The 26,070-nt window shown below is 37.7% G+C and overlaps 1 protein-coding gene and 1 long non-coding RNA gene across 5 annotated transcripts in view; one reads left to right on the top strand and one right to left on the bottom strand.

Annotated features, from left to right (window-relative positions):
- The window catches only part of UBN2 (ubinuclein 2), a 54,196-nt gene extending 49,526 nt beyond the window's left edge, over positions 1-4,670 (top strand). For all 3 annotated transcript variants that reach the window (XM_010983181.3, XM_064487323.1, XM_031455458.2), the window contains one exon: positions 1,377-4,670. In XM_010983181.3, the coding sequence (XP_010981483.3) occupies positions 1,377-1,426 (50 nt within the window). In that variant the 3' untranslated portion in view covers positions 1,427-4,670. The remainder of the gene's footprint in view (positions 1-1,376) is intronic.
- On the bottom strand, positions 1,454-26,013 carry LOC105091634 (uncharacterized). Of its 2 annotated transcripts, none has more exons than XR_010381579.1 (5): positions 25,770-26,013; positions 20,878-21,075; positions 20,263-20,420; positions 11,160-11,242; positions 1,454-1,548 (listed from the first exon to the last, which is right to left on the bottom strand). It is a non-coding gene; the product is annotated as an uncharacterized LOC105091634 (long non-coding RNA). The 2 variants fall into 2 exon arrangements; XR_010381578.1 differs by having other exon boundaries at positions 20,878-21,005.
- Between the last annotated feature and the right edge of the window lie 57 nt (positions 26,014-26,070).

The raw sequence follows: 26,070 nt of genomic DNA, 5'->3' as shown, positions 1-26,070 counted from the left end.
AAGAGCTCAATAAATGTTAATTCTCTGACCTTCTCTAGTCTAAAGACTGGGGTCAGTAAACTTTCTCTATTAAGGTGCAAATCGTAAATATTTCTGGCTTTTCAGGCCACATAATCTGCATAACTACTCAACTCTGCCATTGCAATAGGAAAATAGCCATAGACAACATGTAAAATGAGTGTGACTGGGTTCCAGTAAAACTTTATTTTTAAAAAGAAGTGGCAGACCACATTTGGCCCAAGGGCCATAGTTTGCCAAATTCAGGTCTAAAGAATCTCACAATCCAGTTGATATGAGTATTTTGCTAATTAACCAAACAAGCTGCTTTGAGCAAAGTCCCACCGTGCCATTTTATGAATTTATGCCTCAAGTCAAATCATTTCTCTCTACAAAAGCAAGTGTATAATATCTCATTATAAATGGAAAAGCCAATTCCTTAGATGTTGTCACTAAAGTTAATTTTAATAGTATTCTGTTTATACAGCTTTTGAAATAGTTGTCTTGTTTCATTGCTGTATCTTTTCTTCGAAATAGAGGCAGGTATTCTGTTTTGCTTATGTTTTACCAGAGTAATTTAGATACCACATGAGTAGACCTAGCATGTGACTTTTGTGGTCTCTTCCAACCTTAAAATTCTTACTATAATGCCATAATTTGTTCCTTTACACCAGTGTATTTCTACCATTCATGCTGCCCCCCATCTTTCTCTCTCAGGCCTGGGGTGGGGGGGGTGTTAATTTTCCTTACTAAGACAGTGAATGACCTATCAGAGATTTTCTCTGTGTTTTATTGACTCTCAAGGTCACTGGGCCCTACTCTTGTCCAGTTGAAATAGTGATCAGTATTTTCCCAATAAAAGTTAGATAACCATAGGTAAAACTAGAAACCATAGTTCCCAGTACCAGACTTTCCTACCACTTACAAGTTTTGCCAGGTTAGGACCAAAACAAACACTCGGCTGGAATTTTCACTTCTAGTGTGCCCCATTCATTTACATAAATAATTGAGAATTATCAAATGCTATGTCATGGCAAGAAATCTAATTTCACTTGCAAGAAAGTGAAATTGACTTTGTCTTCTAAAGGAACCAAAAGATGTGTTAGGTCCTTTGGTGGAGGAGGTTATGTCTTCTGTGTTCCTTTATAAATCCTCACAGCATTTGACACAGTTGGCCGTGAGACAGATGATAAATACCTGTTGAAACAGTATTTGTATGACACTGAAAACCAGTTGAACCATAGTCACTTGAGATACGAGGATCATTCTTGTTGAGTTTTTATCTCCTTTAAGTTCAGGGTTAATTGTTCTTTTTGCTTTGTTTGTTTTTATTTTTTATTACATGCCAACCCATACCAATTAAACATCTCTTTTCTCAGATGGAGGCCAAAGTAAAGGGGACACTAAATTACCACGGAAAACTCAGTGACTTCCCAGCAAGCAAAGGAAATGACACACTCGGCTGGCTGACGGAATCTACCTGATGGGAAAGTACTCATGTGGTTATAGGGCTGCTGTTCTGTCGATGTTTACATTCTCTCGTCCCAAGCACTGTGGTGAGGAGGAAAAAGAAAAGAAAACATTACTTGAGTAAAGCCAGGTGCAGGAGGAAGAAATGCTTTCATACAAAGTTAGTGACCTTTGGTCTCTTCTAAAGAAAGACAAAGTTACCATATTAACTGACTTGAAAGAGACTCAGTTGTCAAACCCACAGAAGTACAAATTTGATTTTTCCCGGGGGAGGAAGAAGGAAATTGAGGATTTGGGTAAACTCCATCCATCCTGGGGGTTGGATCTGAACACTTGTAGACATAATTGCATAATAAAAGGCAGCATATCTGAAATTAGGCCAGTTTGTCAGAATAATCATGTCTATTTGAGTGGACTGTGCAGCAAATTTGCCACAAAAAAAGTTAATGACCCTATGTCTGATACAGACATTAGCTAAGTATAAATCATGTACCCTCAAAAATCCTGAACAAACTTGAATCTTCCAGTGTGTAGCAACTCCCCATGTAAATCAGTGGACTAAAGATGCTTCAGGAAAGTTATTTTAGCACAGTGATATATATTATTACATTTTTAAAAGTCAAAAAAATTGAGCCTATTGCTCTTAACAGATGAAACTTAGATGTCCCCTTTTTGTAAAAGGGTCAATTACATCTTTCATTCAGAAGTAGGTACTTAACTCTCTTCTTCAGGTGATTTGTGCATCTGGAATTCACTGGTTAATTCTTATTTCCATTCTTGATGATAAAATGTGACTGTGTTCACATTTTCCTCTTGAGAAGTGGGGATTGTTGCTGTAGGGCTGCAGCTTTGGTCCACAGAGCCCTCGCAGGCCCGCCAGTATCAACTGTAAATTCCCCCAGCATCACCTCACTTCAGCATGTCTGTTCTTTTAGCTAGTGGTATTTCAGGTGATTATTAACTGTTGATATAAACAGGAGTGAGTGTGTATTACAGCACTTCTTCATTGGTCATTCAAATGGCATATATGTATTTTTTGAATTTTGAAGATGGTATTTTAAAGGGAGGAATTAAATTAGGATCATTATGTGTACAAGGGATTATTTTTATAACAATCACAGTGTATTTTTACTCCCTATGTCCAGTGTAGTGAAAATGATTTGGAGCATTTGGGATCTTAAAGCTTTACTAATATTTACTCAGTATTGATACATGAGTAAACCTGCAGATGATAAGTCTCCGTTAATATAACTTCCTTGTGCAAATAGCATATTCAGCAAAGGATGTTAAGGGAGAAATTTATGGTTATGTTTAGATACATTTTATTTGATTTTTTTCACCTCATTGTTGTTCTGGTCTCTCTCTCTCTCTTTTCTTCTTATTTCTTCCTATTCCTATTTCAGACTGTACCCCAAAGTGGTGTAGGCTTGGTCCATTAAGAGTGACATACTAAACTTAAAAACGGCATCAGATTGGTAGTAGCAAGATGTCTTGCATGTTTTCATTAAAAATCATCCTGTACTCTTACATTTATTCAGATAAGGGTATTACCTAGTCCCTTTTTTCCTTTCATAAGCAAAAGCCCCACATAGCCTCTAGGACTGTGAATAAATTACCACAGATTTCTTCAGAACTGTAAACCTGTATTTTGACTTCAAAGTCACATTGGCTTACTTCATAGCAAAGTAGTTAATAACTGAAAACTTTAGTTCTAAGAACTTGTTACAGTAAGGGGAAAGGGTTATTTCAAAGGAAATACTGATATAATTACTTGCCTCTGAGAATTTAGTTTACCAGTAAAGCAAATAAGAATGTTGTATCAACCCTGGTGGATTTTGGGAGGATATTGGGATGTTGCAGATAGGTTTGACTTGACTACGTTTGATTAAAGATTATTTTTTAATTAGGGAAGCTTACCCATTACTTGAGTTATTCCAATGTAGCATACCTCTTACTTTTATCTAATTTAGAAAAAAAGTCTTTGCTAACATATAGGAATTTTCCTTTGTTTTACTTCCCATACCAGAGAGAAGTCAGAGTGCACATTAATCTCTCTTCCTGCTGATAATTGTGCATGTATTCATCTGTGTGTGTGTATATCTATACACATGTATTTATCTATATATTTTACTAGTTTAAGTCAAGGAATAGCTTTAATTTCTTAAATCCATCTGAATCACGCCATGTGAAGATCCCTGATGACTCTTTGTTAGAGAAGAACAGGACTCCATTCCCCCCGCCCCCAAGTATCATTTTATAAGTAACCAGTAATAACACTTGCAGGCCCTTGGCCCCGAGAAGTCCTCCTATGTAGAGATTCTGTTCTAGTCTCTTAGTCCTGATTCCATGAGGACTGCTGCCAGATCCTCACCTCACCCCCATCACAGTTCCACTCCTTAGTCCGTTTCACTCAAGACTACCCTTTTATGTTGTACAAATGAAACAAACATCCTTATATTTCTTAATAAGTATGATCAGAGGGTTACTACATGTAAATATGTATTTCTTTTCTAGGTCATAACATTGAAAATGATGTCCATACTGTATAGTCACGTATCTTTACAGTTTTTCTTACTAAAAACATACAAATTGGTTATTTTTTAGCACAGAGACTTGTGACTCACACTCTATTTTTGCACTTGAAAGTCAAATTATGTTATTTTTTAAAATGGTGAGTAATTGGAGAGGATATAGAGCAATGTGTATTTCTGAAGAGCATTAGCAACATCCCAATGCAAAAGTAATCAGCACACTTAATTATGTCCCATTCAGCGGGATTCTTGATTCAGGAAAAGTAAGCTGTTTGTTTTCAACTGTCTTGTATTTTAAATTGCCTTCACTGATGTATAAGCTGTTACTGTACATACAAGTTAATCCTCAGTATTCACAAGCAATAATGAATGGTCAGCAGAGTTGTCTTCAGAGACAGTAGTGCTGAGCCTTGGTTGGAGGCTGAGAGCAAAGTGTCAAGCTCATTCAGAGCCTCCAAAATAGATGTAAGCAATAATAAGTCAATGTAAGTCCATTATGATTCTTTCTCATATGCTTCTGAGATCAGAGGGTAAAAGAAATCATGATTTTAAAACAGGCTGAAGAAGTTTAGGTTTTGGGAAAAGTGAGGTTAATCTGAAGTCACAAAATCCTGATATTCTGAGGGAATCGGAGGATTGTGTTAGTCCATTCTTTCATGCCTACCACCCCTTTGATGGATGTTGTTAGCCCAAATTACTTTTTTTATATCACAGAGGCTGAATAGTGTTTATTGTATCATCAAGGTAGGAGGAAGAACCGGGCACACACACGTTTGAATGCTGTGGGTTTGACACCTGTTTGAAAACAACTTACATGAAAAGATTTTTAACCCAGGATTTTTTTTTCCCAAAGCAGATCTAAATTGTTTACTACCCAGGGTTGGAAAGGGCAGACACCTCTAGTCTTTCTCTTCTGGTTGCCCTCTGCCATACCCCTTTCCACCTCTACTTGGTTCAAGACATTTTCTGAAATGGAAATTCTACTGTTACTCAAACTGCCATTGATTATGAGAACGCTATGTCCCTTGGGATCATCTCTTAGAACTCCAGTTATCTATCAGATTTGCTGCTACATTTGTAAAGTGAACTTTGCCTGTATTGGTCAACTTTAATCTAATTTACAGTTCTTTATTTCTAGGAGGTTTTGTCATATAATTTGACCCATGTATAGAATTAGCATACTTTATTTTAGGAGTGTAACATAAAAGCACACTGGTCCCTGTATTCTTTTTATCATCATTTAGGTTTTGAATTTGTGTTTGCTTTTTTTGTTTGTTGATACTTGTCTTGTTTTAAATTAGAAATAGAAGAGTGAGTGAAATGTATAATCAGGCCAAACTTGAGAACTTTTCCCTGTGCTTCAGCACCATAGTTTCTGCTGACCTTATGTTCTCAAAAGGGCACTTTTATCTATTGTGCATGTATGGTTGTTTTTTGTTTTGTTTTGTTTTGCTTTACGCTTTGGGGGGACTTTTGTTTTTATAATAATGAAGCAGAGGGAAAATGCAGTAGTGGGTAAATGACTGATTACAAACATGTTATGCAATTTTATTTTATAAAATTTAAGGGGAAAGGTTTAACTCTGTAAATCATTTCTTAGCCCTGGTAAAATGGCTTATATTACTCCTCTAAAACATGCTCAATTCAGGCCTTTGTCTTTGTTAAGTGCCTTTTTTTCTTTCTTTTTTCCCCTCTTTTGAAACTGTTCTCAGATGTCCTAAAGTAGAGGCTAATAAGTCAGGGGATTCAGGAGGAAGAATCTCAAACTTGCCAAGATCACGTCATGCTGTAATATTCTTCCTTTTCCTTATATGTATATGGATATATGTGTAAGATACATACTAAGATACATAACATACATGCATACATATATATGTGTATATATATGTATACATATGTAATATATATATAAAACTAGTAGCTGCTATACCATTTCATCCTTGCTAAGCACTCCCCTTTTAACGTTTGCAAGATTTCTGCCTTGTTTATTCCACTGCTTTAGTCAATTCAAATGGGTGGATTGGGAAGTTGTCTTTTCACAAGATACTTTCTTCCCCCTTTGAATATCTGTACAAGTTAACAACAACAAATATATATATATATTATATATATATATATATATAATATATATATATAATATATATATATATATATATATATATATAATAAGTCAGTTATTACAAGTAAAATAAATTTAGTGGATTCATTGACCATTCCTGGATGTAACCCATTGCTTTGTGCCCTTCAAACTTGTCGCGAGTAATATTGAAGAAAGCATTGGAATAACAAGAGTCTTTCTGGGTCAGGTTGACAAGGTACACTATGGCAGGTAAGACTAAGGACAGGAGAGAACTAGAGTTAGAACCATGGTGGTGTATTTCAGTTTTGAAGGAAGTTAGCAACTTTGTCAACATTAAAAATACGTCATATGTTCTTCTGGGAAATGATTTTTGAAGGATTCCTATAGCTGCATATCTGTCAAAGGGTTAAGAAAATTAGAAGTAGAAAGAGTTCAGACACTGCGCAAAACACTCATATAACCTATAGCATTCTTGAGAGTTTTCTTACTTGCCAGATAATTACATTTGACTTATTATGATTTGATGGCTATTTAGGTTTCTCCCTTGAGCGAAATAACATAATATTCAGTATCTAAGATTCATCTGTTTCTGGTGGAAAACAGATGTGACATGTTATGGGAGACTAAGCTGAATCAATCCTCAGAACCCAGTACAAATATATCTAATAAATGCCCCCTTTTAAATACATTTTAACTGAGAAGAGAAGACCGGTGGCCAAAAAGGAGAAAGCAGAGACTTCCGGTAGGGTAACTGATAGCTGTTATCAGGCAGCCTCGTTTCGGCTGTGTTACTCTTGTATTACTGTGTTTAGGGGGAATATCATTTAACCTTTGTGCCTCAGATTACCCATTAGAAAATTGGGTATAATATTCACCTACCTCCCAGGGATATCACAGACTTTTTCAAAAATATTTTGAGTTTTTCTGAAATGTCCTATATAATTTTAAAAGTATTATCATCTTCCTGCAAAGGCTAAAAAAATTTTCCCTATGATGGGTTTAAAAAGCACCCTATGATTTTTAAGTTTAAAAGAATCACTGGAATTCTAATTTAGATGCATATTTGTTATTTAAACATATTATATTTGTGGTGGGATAAAGTGGTTAGTGTCAGGTTAATAAGTGGGGAGGGGGTAAATAACACTAAGTTTCTTAATTATAAGTAGATTTTTTTTTAGCCTTTATGGTGTAATTACATGTGTGATTTTTGCCAGGGTTGTGGAGCTGAAGCTAGGTAAAGCTTGGATGATTGGTTATTGGAGTTGATAAATGGTCCCGAAAGTTTTATCTGCCTCACTTTGCCATCTTCTCAATCTAATTTCCTTATATTACTTGTTTGGTGATGGATAGCTAAGCTTTTAACCTTCTAAGAATGAAAGGGCGTCTCCTCATTCTTATAAATCAGAGATTGTTTATTATTCCTTTAATCATAGGTTTATCCAGCTTTGCACTGAAGGGGCAAGCACTACACACAGTCAGTTGGGTAGACTTTTAGCCAGTCTACCTTTGTAATTTATGCTTCTTCAACCCGTGAAAGAGTTGGAGCCATGAACTGCTCAGGTTGTATGAAATGGGAGACAGGAGGCAGGATTCTCTTCCTCGCTGGGCAGCTGGGGGAGGGAAACATGTTTTGCTCAACTCCGAGGAGGAAATGAAGGTTATCTTATCCCACCTTCCATCCTAGTATATTAAACAGTAATACACAGAATTTTCCTCTTATCACTTACAACAACAGGAAAGAATGGATGCCACCTTTCTAGTTAGAGCTAAATGCTGAGCAACGGTTGTTAGAGGGTGTGTGTATTTAAACTGTACCACATATTCAAGGTCAGGAAGAAGAATGTAGTGGGATGAGGAACAGATTATCCAGCTGAAGTGAGTGAGGAGAATGCACCAGGCCCAAGCAGACAAAGCCTCTGGGTTAATTCCCAGAACTGGCCAAGGCCCATTTAATCTCTAGTGATAGGACATTTTTTCTTAAATATCACTTTTTGGTTCTTTGTTGCTTTTTCCAGATAAAGCCTTAGTTAGTCGCCTCTAAATATCAACTATGCAGATAAACATACAAATTTTCCACATTTTCTCCTCTTTTTCCATTCTTTAAATAACAGGTGTTAATTAAAACTTCTACCCAAAGAAATAAGGCATAAGGGTTTTTGTTGCATGTGTGTTTGTTCCTGTAGGGAAAATTAATGGAAACATGAAAATAGAGATATTTTGTGTGTTCATCTGTCCTAAAATGTGAACTTTATATTCAAAAACTAAGTATAGATTCTTTTACTGGTGCAAAACTATAGTTAGAATCATGGAATGTCTTTGGGTTGTTAAGATAAAACCATCCCAGTGTTCAATTCTGAGAAAGTTTTAGATTCTGTGGCAGTGTTCAGGTTTGTGGAGCTGAACAGATGGTCAGACTCTAATTAAAAAATAGCTTTGAATATTAATGTCGAATTCTTATTCTTCATTTTTGTTAGTCTTCATTCTTCTTTCCTCTTGTCTGAGCTCTTAACCGTTTCATCAACCAGTTGCTACACTAGAATATAATCTGCCAGGAGTCTGGGGAGGAAAGGTTAAACTGTCTTTCACCTCCTTTTCTCACTCACATTGGCCATCTATCCTGTGTCCCCAATGAATTCAGAAGTAGCGACTACAGGCATATTCTAGGAGACTGTTTATATCCCAGCACAGACTCAGACCAGGCCTGGGAGGATTTAATCAGACTGCTTTTGAATAACAATATTAAATTACATGTTTCTCAGATACTCCCAAAGTACCGTTTGCTTGAAAGTAGCTATTTGTGATCTTTATTTAATTTCCTCATACTGTAATGCTTCTCCTTTCCAGTCTTTTTTACATATTTCCATTTTAGAGTGAGTTAGTACTTAATTTTGACACTTTTCCGAACTGTTACCCAAACAGGTCAAGAATACTTTAAAAAATCTCAGTAGTATAATTAAGGAGGTCTGTATGTCCAGGACTTAGAATCATCACTGGTGACCTGAAATTTTTTTCTCCTCTCCTTTGTATTAAAAATAGGTTTCTCTACTATATAATGCGATAGTAGCTGCATTTCATGGATTCTCCTTGATACTTTTCAAGGCTATTCAAAAGAGATGCAGACCTTTGGCCTCTTATTTCTCATAATACTTTGCCTTGCTTATTTTCATACTTCCCCTGGATTCAGCCTCTTCTGCAAAGGTCTGAGTCAGACCGGCCATATGAATCCTTAATACCAATTTTATGTTCCTCAGAACACTCTATACATTATTTGCTCCCATTTTGCTGATAATAATATAATTCTATTTTATCTTAAATCTAGTTATAACATATTTTGTAATAAAGCACTAATGGAAACCTAATAGAAAAACAAACAAGATAATTATTACCCAGATAAATTAAACAAGATAACTTGTTTTTTTTTTTTAAGTTAACAGCTCCACCTGTCCTTTACGCACATTTAGGAGTCAGCAGTAACCAAGACCAGCCAGTTGGCATGTTTTTCTATATATGACAACCTGCCCTTAATTTGTTAGATCTTAGCTATCTTTTATTTTCTGTCCTTGCAGCCATACATTTTCTTCATTTTGTGCTTATCTCTTCTGTTTGCAGGGGTACTGTGCCCTGTGCCAGCATATTGGGTTTTCTTTCCCATATCTGCAAAATTACCAAGAATTACCCCAGTTATGGCCAGAGGCATTAAAAGAGAAGTTATTCTCAGTTGACAAAGGTATTAATTACTATTTTATATAGTTAGTTGGAAAGTTGACCAAATTTGGCCAACTTTTCAAATCCTGGCTATGGTTACATAATTTAATTACATAGACCTTCTGAGACCTTCAGATAAGCAAAGAGCCCTTTCACCCGTAGAGATAGGTTCCCAACCTACAAATAATTTCCTCTAATCCATGGCAGCCTCCAGAGAAAAGATTCAAGCTTTGTACTGACCTTTTGTGAGCTGTCACTGAAAAATTATATTATAGAATGTATCAGAAATACCTGATTATTCTTAAGAGTATGTAAATCTGGAGCTTGCCCATGTGTGTTGCTTGCTAAACATTGTTAAGCTTAAAAGAAGAGGAAAGGAAATCTCTGGCTGGTGAAAATTTTGTGCCCCAAATAATATGTTAATCAAAGTCTATCAAGGTAACCAAGTGATGAATGTTTTCTCTTTCATTACAAGCCAGAAAGTTTATTTGCAGTTGTAAAACTTATCGTGGGACTGCAGACTTATTTGTATAACTGATTGGAAATAAGGATTCTGATTTTTAGTCTGGGTAAGCACATATTTCCAGCCCTTGCTGTATGAATTTTGATAAGGGAAAGACTTTTGTTTGGTAACAGAAGGAAAAACAGGACTTATTTATACAGTGAATGTTCACTCTATAGAGGAACTTCCCTCTGGTTACACATCATCTTACTTTAGCCACCTCCACACTCGATGTAGAAGCCAAAATGTTTTACAGCCAGTCTTGAAGGAGCCTAAGTAATTCTGCTCCTCTGGGTGAAAGGCCCTGGTAACTGCATTGTGTTTGTTTATAGGGAGGTGTGTTTTTGCTAACTTGAAGGGATATACTGTATTTTAAGTAAGTATGTGACTTAATATTTGGGGATTTTTTTTCCTCCTTTAAAACTGGACCTGAACACAGCTTTGAGTTGATATTTGTAATAATCTCAGGACCTGAAAGATTGTAGCATTTAGTGTGTCTTAAAAATTATGTACTGTACCAGCCATGGATTTTTGTAAATATACCTGTCTCCCTTTTTTGTATTATTTTAGTAAAAAAAATAATAATAAATTTAAATAAAAGGGGGTGGTGATGACATGTGAATGGGTGTGGGTATGTATGTGTGTGTGTTTGTATAAGGCTCTTTTGAGATGAACTGGTGCTTGTTTAATTTCCGGCTCTAATCATTAGAGCAGGAATATGGACAAACTGCTGCTACTGAACCCTGCACTGAGCCTAGGTGTTTCCATTGTGTTTCCTAGTGATTGATTAAATACACGCGATTGGGGAAATGGCTAGGAGATTAAGTTCTTCTTCCCACTGCCATCTTGCCTTTGCATTCTCAGTTCGACATACCTTTTGAACTTCAATGGTAAAGCTTTCCGAATTTCGGGTGGTTTGCTGATCTCTAGTTTTTAGAGAGCTCTTGTCACTATTTTCTAAGAAGAAAGAAGGACATGTAAATTTTTTTAACCAAAAAAAAAAGGAAAATCACAATTCATAAAACCCTGATGAGTCTGGACATGTGAGAGGGCTTAAACATTCCTAAATGTGGATCTGTAAATTTAGTGAATTAACCCTATAGATATACTCCTTCAGTGCAGGGATTTTTTTTTTTTTTCTCGCAACAGCCTTGCTCATATTCCAGGTTTAGCTAAGCAAACCCCTGTTTTAAAGCAGGAGCCTTATTTGATTCAGTGTAGATGTTTTCCTGTCTATCCTTTGTGACAGGGCCTTTTACATGAGTGTTTTTTCTTTTTGTATGTGTTACGTGTTTGTTGTATTAAATAAAGAGGAATGTACATATTATTCTTGTGTCTGTGTTATTATTGGGCTAACTTGGATTTTAATACCTCATTCTTTTCTGTAGTGGCTGAATATCTGTTTTCTGTATCACACTGCACTGGGCGCTGTGGGACACAGAAGTAAGGGCACAGTCCCCACCCTCACTGTGTTCACAGTCTGCAATCACATGACAAGTTAAAAGATAACAGTTTAAAATCTGTCACCAGGGTGTGGTCTATGGCCACCTGACATTTAAGTTCAGAGCAAGGGAGAAAGTAGACTGGAAAGATCTGGGAAGACTTTGTCAAGTTGATGGCCTGTGAACTGGCAGATGGGTGGGACCTGGCTAGGAAAAGGGAGAAGGGAACATCCTGAGTAGAGTCAGGAAGCAGCAGAAAGTAGGCCAGGCCCAGGTAAGAAGCAGCCAGATTGTGGGAGTCCTGGAATGCTGGTTTACTAGGTTCTGCCTTCAGGTTAGTGTGTGTGCGTGTGCGTGCGTGTGTGTGTGTGTGTGTGTGTGTGAAGATTCCTCCAGGGTCAAGGCTGGCAATGTAGATATGGGAACTAGTTGTAAAAGTGAGCATCTTTTAAAGTCTTACTTGTAGAGGACTTCTTTAGGAAAAGTATTAAGGGAAAAAAGGAGAAAAAGAATTCAGCTTTAGAAATCTAAGTAGGGAGTGGGAAAAGGATGAAAAGAGAGCAACTTGTCAGATTGACCAGTTTGTCACTTACATGTATGTATGCATAGAAAATACATGAAAGGATACATGCCCCAAAATACAAAGAGTGGTGGTACTTTTACTTAAGTGTATTTTCAGTGCATTGTCATTAAAGTGAAGAATTACTAAAAGGCGTGGTCCTTGTGCTTGGGGGTGTGTGGCTGCAAGTGCTTTTATTAAGAACTAGTTACATTTAAGGACAGTTTTGCAAAGTGTGTTCTTGGGAGTAATAGTCTCTCAAAAAATCTGTGGTTAAATAATTGGACTACACTTAACTATGTTGTCACTATCTTGTACATGTGAATTAACATATTAAAGGTACCACTGCTAAACAGGATTTTTTTGTAAACCCATACTTCTTCAAGCTTATTTGACCATGGAATGCTTTTTGTCATGTAACTTCTATTAACAAAATTATATGAGGCATGTAAAGCACTTAGCACAGTGACAGATAATACTAGGTAAATGTTAGCTTTTATTATCATTCATACTAATTTTGTTATTTATTATACTGTGTATTTAAAAAAAGAAAAGTGTTTAAGAAGGAAAAACATGGCCCATGGTGTTAAGGATTTCAGAATAACCAAGAGAGAATAATTAATCTTTCTCTTTCAGTTTAGACAGCCAAGAAACAAACAGATAGAGAAATGCAATCAGTTCTCTCGAGCCAAATGAGGGACAGGTGTCCGGATGGTGGAGTGGTTCAAAGGAGTGTAGACAACTCTATGAAGCAGGAAGTCTGTTTTAGTGCCCTTGGCCATGTAGTCAAGAAATGGCCTCAGACCTCAGCTTTGGCACAGGAAAGTGTCTGTGGCTGGTTAGGAAAAGCAACAACTATAGATGGAGCCTGAAGGCAGAAGTTAGCAAATTGGTGACAGCTGTTCTGCTTTTACAAATTTATTCTAAGGGGAAAATGAATTTATACAGAAGTTTCTGTACAAGGATGTTCATCTCAGTGTTGCTCATAACAGTAAAAGTTTGAAACAATCTATGCTGTGTTTGAGGGGGTTGGTTAAGGAAATAAAAGTACTACTACTAAATAAAATTGTTTTAAAATAAGAAATGACTAAGATGCCCATGTATTAAAGAGCAGTTGTAAGTGTTCATGCACATGGGTAGGCATAGGAAAAAATACATGGAAGGACACACACTCCAGAATATAAAGAGTGGTGACACGAGTGTTTTAGCTTTTTGCTTAAATTTATTTTCAATGAACATGGATAATATGAGTAAGTTTTTTGTTATGGGGTTTTTTTCCCCTAAGAAACACATAGGTGGACTTAGTTGAAAGGGAGAAAGAAATGGGAAGGAGTCTCTCCCATCTCATCACTGGGAGAAGGGAAAAGAAAATAATTTATTCTTTCCACTCAGACCCTGCTAAGATCACAAAATTGGATCTGGTTTAAAAGGAACACACAATGAAGTGGTTGATTTAAAATAAAGATTTTGGTGGAGGGAAGACTATCCTTGGGCTTGGTTAAAAAGGAAAAAATACCAAGTATATGACTGTAGAGTGAATGCAAAGCATCTTTCCTATCCGTGGTCCCCATTTTCCTTCCCCAGACCAACCACTGCTACCCATTTCTCCAGTTAAAAGTATAAATATGTATCTGACTTTTTAACGTAATTAGCATACATATCTGCTCTACCGTACCTAGCAATTTTTTTTCAATTATCTTGGAGGTTATTCCACATCAGTACACAGGGTCTGTCTTATACTTTTTGATAGCTCATAGTATTCCATAGTTATTGATGGGCAGTTAGATAACTATCACAGGTCAAACTGTAATACCCTTCAGGTATTTGCAATCTGTGTCTGCATGTCAAACTGACAGTCAAAGATTTGTTTTCTAGTGAATAATAATGGCTAACATTCCAGATGTGAGAGTCAGTGTCTGGAATCTGACATTGCTTCATATCCATGTAAAGCTTTGAGAAAATAAAACTTTATTTAAACAGAGTTTTGAAAATCGGAAGTAAAAGCAGAAGAGCTGATTCTGGGTGCACTGAGGGTTGAATTACATTGCAAGTGAGATCATAATCTTTTCAAAGGACAGTGACAGCCCCCTCTGATGCAGGCATAATCTAGTGTGATCGCTTTTCCTCATCAATATGTGCCTTGACATGGCTTGTTTTTTTCTGTCTCTGTGTATATTTACCTCTTCTGTGTTCCTGTGTCTGTCCCTTCACTATTTCCTCACTGTTTTTTTCCTAGTAGAGTGGCATGGTGTGACATGACAGACTTGGGTTCTCAGGTCCCCATTATGAAGCTTAGACAAGATGCGGATCTCCTTTCAGCCTGTTTCCTCCTTGCTGCAGGGATAACACCCAAGGGTGGGGCTTGCTGTTGAACTTGACAAGGTCTGGAAAGCACCTAGCATAGTGCCTAGCACATAAGAGCTAATACACGGTGGCTGCTGTTACTTTCTTTTCTGCCTTTTTCCTTGAATTCATGCTTCCTCTTGCTCTCCTAATTTCACAAAATAGAGAAGTGAAGCCAATGTTTTTAAAAAAAAAATCTTTAAAAAAATATTTAAAAGTACAGGAGTGGATAAATAGGTAAAATTCTTTGATCCTAGGTGTCAAACTGCTAGCTTAAAAAAGTAAAGGGAAACTACCCTAAAAATAAAAAGCTGTTTAAATAAAATAGTTAAGGGAATCTTTGGTCCATATAAGTGAGTGGTCTAGAGGTAAACCTATTTTAGGTCAAGCTTTATCCAGTGATTCAGTGTCAGCAAGATCCAGCCCTCTGTCTGCTCTGGAATTCCAAGTGTCAGGTTTCACAGGTGGCAGGTGGCCCTCTGACAGCTACTGACTCCCTTCATTGCCAAATGCCTGCCACACCTCCAGCCTTTATATATGTGTTGTATATAGTCTCTTTCTGCCTTATTGTGCCTCAGATGCAAAGCACTACATTGATCATGTGCTTCAATCCATAGCACATGGTCTTCATCACTTAGTACAAGATCTCATTCCCTCATTCTGTTATAAACTAGGTTTCTCCTTTCTTCCTCTGTCCCATAGGTACCCACCCTGACTTTTTTGATGTGTGCCCCTTGTTTTGCATGCATCCTTCTAAAAACTTGTAGTGTTATTTTGTGTGTATGCAATTTACTTTATACAAATGGTCCTGTGCTATGTATGAATTTTGCTGTTCTCTACTTTTCTCACTTTTCTGAGACTTATCCACGTTGCTCTATGTGCATCCTATGTGTTGCTTCTTTTCACTGCGTAGTCTTCCATATGAGGCATCCACAGCCTTTTACATATCCGTCCTCGTAGAGGTGGACACCTAGGTCGCCTCCAATTCCTTCTGACCACAAGAAGGGCTATAGGTAGTCTTCTGTGAATTGCCTGTTCATCTCCTCTCATTATTCAATTGCATTTTCATCTTTTTGTTGTGATAATAATCTCTTTAACAGTTTCAGACATGTCAGATATTACAGTCTGTTACCTGTTTTTTTTTCACTTTGTGCCATCCTTTATTGAGCTGAAAAACTTTTTTAATAGTCAATTTTGTCAATTTTATGTTTTGAGGGATTTGTTATGAAATATTTCCCTACCCCTAGGTCATAAAGATATCCTCCTGAGTTCTTTTTAATTAGCTTTCTAGTTTTACCTCTCAGTTTTTCATTTAGAATCCATCTGTTTTTCCCTTTTGTTGTGTAATATAGGGGTCCAACTTTATTTTTCATTTAGTGAAGATTTTCCCAGCACCATTTAGTAAATCAGTACTTCTCCCATTAATATTTGGTACCATTTTTATCATATATCAAGTACTCATATATGCAGAGGTCTATTCTGAGCTCAACTGCATTCCATTAAAAAAATTTCCATACCAATATCTACTGGGTTTTTTTTTTATTACTATACACTTATAGTATGACTTAATATCTAGTAAGGAGTCTTCCTCTTGGCTTTTCTAAGTTCATTCAGCTAATTGAGGATTGTTACTCTCCTATATAAAAAAATCCAGCTGAAATATTTAGTAGAATTTAATTCATAGTTTATGATGTATAGAATCTTTTAATGTTAAACACCTCATTCACTATATAGCTCCTATTTATTCAAGTCCTCTTTTTATGTCTCACAATAAAGCTTTCAAATTATCTCTGTGAAGGTACTGCTCATGTGTTGATTTCCAGGCACTTTATAGTTGTTGCTTTCACAAATGGTATGTTTTTCTCTCTTGTATTTTCTGGTGGGTTTTGCTAGTATCGAGGAATGCTATTGACTTTTGAAAGCTGAGTTTGTATCCAGCAACTTTGCTAAACTCTCTTATTCTAATAACTTGTCTGATTATCTTATTAGCTTTTCAACAGTTGATCATATAATCTACAAATAATGAGAGTTTAATCTCCTCCCCCAGTTCTTTCACTTTTTATGTCTTGTCTTGGAGCATTAGACTGATCCTTTACTAAATACTATACGAGACGATAGTTGTGAAAATGGCGTCTTTGTTTCTTATTTTAATGGGAAAATATCTCAATTTTCCCCAATAAGTATAGTAATTATTCTATATTTTTGGTATATAGTTTTTATGAAGTTAAGAAAGTTCTATTTCCAGTTTTCTAGGAATGTTGATCATGAGTTGAATTATATCAAGTGCATAACAAATATATATCAACCCACTTGCAGAAAATTTCTTAGAAATGTATTCATAATATTTTTTTATTCTTATCTCTGTTGTATCTGTATTTGTTTTCCTGTTCTCACTCTCTGTGTTATGTGCATCCCCTCCCTTTCTCTTATTCATTCTTGCCAGAGGTTTGTTCTTGCTAGTTTTTCAAAGCACCATGAATTTTATTGAGTATATATGTGTTCATTATGGTTAAATCTTTTTGATCTATTATTGTTCTTTTTACCAATATATAATGTCCCTCATTATTCTTTATGATGTGTTTTTGCCCTAAAATTAAACTTAGTATCCCAGCTATCTATATCCTGAATAATCCATTTTATGGATATATTACATCTTTATTTAGCCATTCATTAGTGTAGACCCTTGGGCTGTTTCCACTTTTTGAATATTATAAATAATGCTACTTTGAACATTTGTGTACAAGTTTTTGTGAGATGTGTATCTTCAGTTCTCTTGGTATCTATCTAGGAGTGGAATTTCTGGGTCATATGGTAACTCTATGTTTAATTTTTTTGAGGAAACACCAAACTATTTCTCACAGTAGTTGGACCATTTTACATTCCCACTAGCAATGTATGAGAGTTTAAATTCTCTACATCTTCACTAGCACTTATTATTTTCCATTTTTTAATTATAGCTATCTTGGTAAATATAAAGTGACATCTCATCCTTTTGATTTTCACTTCTCCAATGACTAATGCTGTTGAGCATCTTTTCATATGCTTATTAAGTACTCAGTATATTAAGTATAATTTACTTGTATTAGTATCTCAAGTATAAAAGTACTTCTTCCAGGAGAGTTTTCTTTCTCTTTCTAAAAAAGATTTAAAATTATTTTTAATTGAAGTACAGCTGATATACATACTGTATTATATAAGTTACAGTGTACAATGTTATGATTCACAATTTTTAAAGGTTATATTCCATTTATTATTATTGTTATTATAAAATATTGACTATGTTCCCCATGTTATACAATATATCCTTGTAGCTTATCTTACACCTAGTAGTTTGTACCTTTAAACCCCGACTCCTATTAATTACCCCCCAACCCCTGGTTCCCTCTCCCCACTGGTAACCAGTAGTTTGCACTCTATGTCTGTGGTCTGTTTCTTTTTTGTTATCCTCACTAGTTTGTTGTATTTTTTGGATTCCACATATAAGTGGTATCATACAGTATTTGTCTTTCTCTGACTTATTTCACTTAGCAGGAGAGTTTTCAAAGAGAGTCTTTGTGCAATAAACTTTCTAAGGCCTTGTATGTCTGAATGTATCATCTTTCCATCCTTACATTTCAATAATAGTTTAGCTGGATATAATATTCTAAATTATTTTTCTTCATCACTTAGAAAACATAACTTCATTGTTTTTTGTCTCCAGCGTCGACTAGGAAGACTAATTTCAATTTAATTCTTACTCTTTTGTGGACTGTCTGCTTCTTCTCTCTAGAAGCTTTTAGAATTTTGTTTTTGTCTTTAAAGTTCTTAAATTTCACTGTAATATGTCAAAGTTATGGTTTTTCCATATTTATTCTGTGGGGTGCTCCATGAGACCTATAAATTGGAATCATTTTTATCTTTATTTTTTGCAAGTTCTTACTTACGAGTTCTTTAACTCTCTCTTCCCTGAATCCATTTTCTCTCTTTCTGGGATTTATATTGTATGGATACTGACTTACTATTATTATCTCTTATATGTTCTTTCGTATTTTCTCTTTCTAGTGTGTTCTAGGAAAATTCCCAGGGCTGATCTAGATTATTATTCATTTTTCAGCTAGGTAGCTATTGTTTTTATCCAATCTGTTGGATTTGTTCAACTATCACATATTTCATATGTATTCTTCCATTTGGTTCTATATCACTGCTTGTTCCTTATTATCCTCTTATCTATGTGAGGATCTTCATATGCTTATTTTAAGTTCATGATCTGTGTTGTTCCATTCTGGTTTGTCTAGTACAGTTTATTCTATTTATTGTCTCTTTGTTGTGATTATATGCCTCAAGTATCTCACTATTTTCATGTGTGAGCTTGTTTTTTCTGGGTTTATCAGCTTTCTTAGCTAGTGATGTACACTAAGGAGAGAGGCCAAGGTCAGGGACCTAGCATGTGCTTTGTGGGCTGGGAGCATCAGAGAACATTTTCCACAAAGTCCCAGGCACCAGAGTCAGACCCTGAAAAACACTGTGGGTCCAATCCTACAGTTTATTGTTTTCTACTAATGTGCACACAGGCTTTTTCTGCATATGTGTGCTGTTTTTTATTATATGTCTCTGCACTTTGGCCTTGGACATTCTTTGAAGCCTAGATGTATTCCTCTAAAGACTATTTGAGTTTGCTTCTTCTAGACTCCTAGGAACATTACCAACACAGGACCACTTCAGACTAATTGTTCAGCTTAAGGATTTTAAGGCCACAGAGATAGAATGAATTTCAGCCACAAATGTATGTGAGTGGTTATTACTGGCAGTTAAGAATTCTTACAGAAGGTTCCCCAACCCTGCCACCCAACCATTAGCTGATGTTGAGACAGAAAAGTCTCTTCGTGGTGAGGTCAGGGATGTTGTTTTCATTCCCAGCAATAAGGTCAATTGTTGGGGGTTCCATCATTTTGCAGAACCTGACCTCCCACCATAGTCTGAGGCCTTCTTCCCTTTGTGCTGCCTAAGGCCAATTGAAATCCAGACTCTAGGCCACCAGGGATCAGCAGATAACCTCAGGGCAAATGCTGTTTTTATTGCTCACTTACCTCCTCCTATCTGACCTCTGGTTATTTTGGCTTCCTTTACTGTCAGCTCAGTCACACTTTGAAAAAGTATTTGTATGTGTTTGTTAAAGTTTCACCCAGCACTTTAAGGTATTTTATATTGGGAGAGATTTCTCCACACATCTAATCTTCTATAATGTGAAAAACAAAAGTCTTATGCATAGTTTATGTAAAAAGTTATATCTATACATAAATAATACTTAATATAAGATCATACTTAATAATTAACATTTAAGTCTTTAATAATTAAGTTAACGGTACCTTCACACAGTCTAGTTCACAAGCCAGACTGTCCCATGTTGCCTACAGTACAACAGGTGTGTCCTGGTGAAAGGACAGACATTCCATAAGGAGGGTTTGACAGTGGTAACTTCATTTACTAAAGTGGGAATCTTTCTGTGTCAGTTTCACCAGAAACCCCAAAGGCTGAGAACAAAACAGTAGGTGCCAAGTCCATCCACATTCTAAAGGGACAAGGAACTAGATCACCTGTGCACCACATGCTGAGAGACTGAAGCGGATACGGGGAAGGATTAGCTAAGCACCCACCTCCAGGTCCTGGAAGAGAACATGAGCGGATTCCTCTAGAGGCACTTGTCAGTATGCTGGACATCTCCCTTCTTCTCCCCAGGCAGGAGGGGGTGGGGGTGCTTCCTCTTCACCTTGTGCCAACCGAAGGGGCCACCATTTGGAGAGCTTGACACATCCTGTGGAGTTTGCGGGACACAGGAATTGTGTCTGACTCACCCCTGAAGTCTAAAGACAACTTAGGAGTAGGTGGCTAGCTCCTTGACAAGACAGAAGAGGAGGGAAGCCTGCATGAAGAATGGCTTACAATCTCAAAGTTCCTGAGTTCCTGTGAGCCTGATATGGTTCTCAAGAAAGGGAGCCAGATTTGGTCATTTTAAGAAGGAACCCAGGCAAAGGGATCACCTGGAGGATGAAAGGACCTCAGTGGAGGGGAGGCTCCTAGAAACTAAGGGGCCAGGGCAGGAACCCTAAATAACTAGAAAAGGCATGGCCTACAAGGGAACTGCAGGGCAGAGATGCCCAGAGATGGAGAAACTATTGAGAACCTACAAGAAAAGAAGCAACACTAGAATCTGCTACTCCCAGGTGACAGTGACACCAGTTTATATCTCCACCAATGAAGGAAGACCTTACCTCCTCCTCCTTTCCTTGCTACAGAAGGCTGGCAGATCCAGATCGCAGCCAGCAGGTAGGCAGGTGGTGGTACATGAGAAATAGAAATGACACTGATCTTAACTTCCATTTTCCTTCATGTCTCCAGGCTGGAAGAGAAGTTTTAAATTAACTGACATTTGAAGTCTTGATATGACCCTGGATGAGACTTGTTCATACCTAGAGAAAAAGAGAATGTTTTTAAAATAGTGATGGTAACTCTTTAATCTGTTCATCACCTAAAAGAGACTGGAAAAGCTATAAATTTCATTATTTTTTCCTCTGGCAGCACCTAGCGTTAAGAACAAATCATTACAGCAAGTTCGTCGGGCACTCGTGAGAAAACAAAGTTGCTGTCAATGTAAGTCTAGCTTGTTCCAGGAACAGGTTGCATTTGAAGAGCAGGAGAGAAGATCTGGGTGGTGGAGAGGTGTCCCGTGTCCCGCAGCCCTCACTGCCCCTCTCTCAGCCTGTGGCCACCTCCGCTGACAGCAGGGAGAAGTTTTATGGAACAAATTTTGGAATTTTAATGTTAAACAGACTGGACTTCTTTTTTTTTTTTTAAACCAAAGAAAACAAGCTAATAGTCCTGTTATTTCCTGGGAAAGCTGTGTGGGAAGCAGCCGCGATTTCATGCTAGAGAGGAACACGTTCTCAAGCAGCAGTGGTAAGAGGAATAAATCGCTCTCTGCTTGCATCTAGCAAGTCCAGCTTGCTTATTAATAGTCACATTTACTTCTGAGTATTATAATGTACTGCAAGTCTGTACGCTACAGGATGTTATCAATAAGGTTCATTTGCTTAAAAAGTAAGACCTTTAAATAGCAGAAACTACTGTGTGATGGGTAGTAGCCACAAAAATTCCGTAAACTACACAGATGGAGTGATTATCTTGCTGGAAAGTATTTACAAGACTTGTCAAACTTAAAAATTACCAATTTTTCTTTTACGAAAGAGGCAAGTGTTTCTCATTTGCTGTCCTTTTCTGTGATGACGAGGCTGTCAGGAGTGTGCTGCTGTGTGCTCTTTGGTCTGTTTCCTGGGAGCCAGTGTCCACTCCCACAGCCTTCTATGTATTACAGGGACTAGAATTATGGAAACATTTCCCAGACTCCTTTGCCTTCAAGGTTCTGGATGTGATTTCTTTCTGCCGAATGTATTCCTGTGAGATTTTGTAGGATGGGAAGAAAAAGTGGTAGTATGTTTTTCCTCTGGCAGCACTTAGCAAAATGGGCGGGCCATGGTAGACTTAAAGTTCTCCCAGAGCCTCCAAGGGGTCTCCATCAGCCCCCATCTCAGTACTTGGGGGCAGCTCTGATCAGCAGTGGGGGTTTCCTGCATTTTTCTGACTTAGGTGACAGCAGGACCCTCACAATACCCCAAACTGCTGAATGTTAGTGGCAACTTTCCCTAACTCCTGCAGCTCTTTAATTAGTGCCATAAAGCATCTCAGTGCCCTGCACTCAATTCCTTTCTGCTTGTAAAGCCTGCAGTAGTTTCTCTTTTTCTGCCTGAGGCCTGATGGATACATCTGCCTAGCTGATATTCTGAACATACTTAATGGGTCCCTTTAAGTTAAAAGTGATTTTTTTTAAAGTTGGAAGTGAGGCATTTTTTTTTTTAAAGAAACCCATGCTATGAAGAGAGAAATTTGAAAATGGATGTTTAGAAATGTTTATCACTATGTGATTTTGTTGCCCAAAACAATGTGTTAAACCAAGATTTTCAAAATAATAAAACATACTGAATTACATTGCGTTTTCAATAAAATAAACAATAATCATCTTTCTTTACCAAGAGACATTAGGACTTTTTTTTTTACTGTTAATAAAAATATTCTCAAATTACTGTTTTTCATTTTTAAAACACACTTTTTCATTTATATTTTGTGCATGTTTTAAATGTATTTACCACATTCAATCAATAGTACATATATATAATTTAAAAATAAATACAAAGGCTTATGGGGGAGGCACAAGATTTTTACCACTGTGGATACACAATCAAAAAAGTGTAGAAATCACTGCCTTAGGACACACATTTCTAGAATCACAAATGATGGAAGTGAGTGCCTACACCTATCTACACTCAGATACCCCTCTTTTATGCATCCTGGCTCTTTCCAACCAAAATTTCCCCCAGATTCCCATGTATATGGTCAGGCAGCCAGTCACTGCTGTAGTTCAGAGTAAAGACTGGACTCTTGGGGTCTGCTCCTACAGTTTCACTGGGCATAGAAAACTTGTCCCAGAACTCCTCCTTTACCCTCACCTCATCTGGCTCATAGCAGATGCTCAATCAAAATTCACTGAATAAGAGTATTTCTTTCCTAGCCTCCCCTGACCAACAAGAGAACATGATCCAGGATTAGGTAATGACTTAATCCATTCTGGCACAAGTGGAAGCAGAGAAGCCAGCAACAGCCAGTGTTTGGGAGCAACAGTCTTGGTGCCAGTGTCCAGTCCCTGCCCAGTGTCACTGTGTTGGCACTGCAAGCTGTAGCAACAGTGCCTGCTGGAGTTTTCACTGGACCAGATCTGGGCCAAGCTTTCGAGTAAGGTTCTTGGCTGTGTAGCTTCCAAACCTGGTCTCTAGCCTTACCAGGAAATTCTGAGAATCACCAGCATCTTTTAAATACAAATTCCTTTCCTGCTACAAAACATTTTTTTTTTTTTTAATGGAGGCACTGGGGATTGAACCCAGGACCTCACATATGCTAAGCACACAGGCTACCACTGAGCTATACTCACCACCCCTAAAGCTTCTTTAAAAAGTTTAAAAAGTAGGCTTTGGAGTTAGATTGTCTGGGGTCAAATACTGGCTTTACTGGCGATTAGTAAAGTTGGCTAAACCATGAAACTGCACTGAGTTTGTTCCCACATTTCTAAGCAGGTAAAATCAGAGTACTACTTTATAAGACTGTGGTGAAGGTCAAATGAGACATCGCCTGTGAGGTGCCCCAGGGCATAGTTTGCACACTTGCAACCCTAGGTTATATAAGGAAAATGGAAGTGTTTTGTTTGACAAACTACTGTTTTTAACTGACCACTAGCATTTAGAAGTTAGGGCATTTCATAAAAATTCTGGATTTACAGCTTCTCTTGAAAAATCATAAGCTCTGGCAACACTGGGACCACATTCCTATTTTGCAAGAATGAGATTGAGCTGGGAACTCTAGCTCCTGTGGAGAAGGTAGGAACTCGCCTGGCCTGATACACTCTTGTGTCACCTGCTGTTACCTGGTCCCTGCAGTAGGGCTTTGGGTTTGCAGCCCTGCACTAGGAATATAAAGACTTTCCAAAGCTGCAAAATTATAAAGTTTGGCTTAATTGGCTCTGAGAACTTTTAGACTGACTTGGTTTTCTGTTGACACACAGTAATTTTAAAACATAGTGAAATTATTCCCAAACAGCCCTTTTATTATCTTTAATGTTTCTTCGGATTGACTGGGTTTCGCTGGGCAGTTCTTTGCTCCAAATGACGCTGGCTGAGACAGATCACTTGGGGGTGCCACTGGATCGGGACATTCAAGATGGCTCACTCACGTGTTTGGTATCAGTGCTGTCAGCTGAGAGCTCAGCCGGGCCTGTGCCAGGACTCTTCCATATGCCTTGGGCTTTCCACAGCATGGTAGCTGGGTAAGAAGGAGATAGTGAAAGTTGCCAGTTTTAAGGCCTGGGGTTCCTTAGAAGTCCCAGAACATTCTATTTATTGATTAAAGCTAGTCACAAAACCAGCTTAGATTCAAGAGTGGGAGGAGTGGGTTGGATGGGAAATAAGTTTCACCTCTTAATGTTAAGAAGCAACATGTGTGAAAGGGGAAGATTGTTGAGGGGCCATCTTTGGTGACTAGTGGCTACATACAGCTAACATTTTATGATTATCTATTTGCTTTAGTGGAAGAATGGCTTACAGTGGAAGAAATGAGTCTGTTGGCAGTTCAGTAAAAAGGACTTCAGAATTACTTTCTATTGCCCCTTATCATAACATATCATACTTCCAATAAATTCTCCTGCTTCCTCAGAGCTGGCTTCAATTTGCTACATCTTAGGAAGCAGGTTAAATTTCTGTTAAGAGGAGATAAAATGACAGCATTCTTCCAAACCCCTCCTGAATATCTGCCTTTTAGAAGCCAGACACTTGTAAATTGCAGGTTGATAAAATGAATACTTTATGAGTGTGACTGGGAAAGATGAATTCATTCACATTAAGTCATACTGGTTTACTGTGTTGATTCTGAAAGTGTCAAGATTTGGAAGAGTGATCAGAGGTGGCCATAGCTGGAGCTGGTGAACCCTGACAGGGACCTAGGAGGGGAGACCTGTTAGAGTGGGAATCCTGAGTTTGAGCAGTTACACCTTGGCTCGCGTGGAAGATGATGAAGCTGAGACACAGGTGATCTAGCTTGGAAGAGGTAAGATTACACAAGTAACCTAGAGAATCTAGACAAGCCCAGAAGAGGTGAACTGAATCATTTCAACCTTGCCATACTGACCATAAGGACCTGGAGAAGTGTCTGATCTAGATTTCCAGAAGAAACCTGAAGTCCAGAAGGGAAACAGGAACGTTAACGCAAATGGTTAAGATCGGGCAAAGGGATTAACACAAGATGTAGAGGAAGACATTAAGAGAAGTTCAGAGGATGAGAGGAAATGAATGAGAGATCATGGTTAAGATATAGGCAAGGGTCAATTTACGAAGGGTCCAGTGGTCTGAAAATTGATCTTAATGGCAACGGAGAGCCACTGCGAGATTTTAAGCAAGGGATAAAGTCGTTGAGACTTCGAAATGACTTGTCCAAGTTATTCAATTAAGACAACTAACTCCTAGTTAATTAACTACTAATTCCCTGCTGTCCCATGTTTACCACTGACCTGCCAATTCAGAAGACAAGGTAAACGTTTCTAACTGGCTACTGGCTCTGCGGAAATGGCCTCAGTGTTTCAACCGGAAACAAAAAAATAACCGCTAGGAACGCCACCTAACGGCAGGCTGGAGTCACGCGAAGCCCGGAAAGCCGAAACACCGGAAGCGGCCGGCTGTTTCCGGTAAAAACCCCACGGAGCAGAAGCTCAGAGGACGAATCTCCGAGATTCGACCAGCGAACGCAGCCCGCTCAGCTCCGCGACGTCTCATGCGCGCTTTTGCGCAGGCGCGGGGGCTACCGCTTAGGCA

This window comes from Camelus dromedarius, chromosome 7, assembly GCF_036321535.1.
Source record: "Camelus dromedarius isolate mCamDro1 chromosome 7, mCamDro1.pat, whole genome shotgun sequence".
In the NCBI taxonomy this organism is placed as follows: domain Eukaryota; kingdom Metazoa; phylum Chordata; class Mammalia; order Artiodactyla; family Camelidae; genus Camelus; species Camelus dromedarius.
The sequence above is the reverse complement of the archived record's forward strand: the minus strand, read 5'-3'. Positions and strand labels throughout refer to the sequence as shown.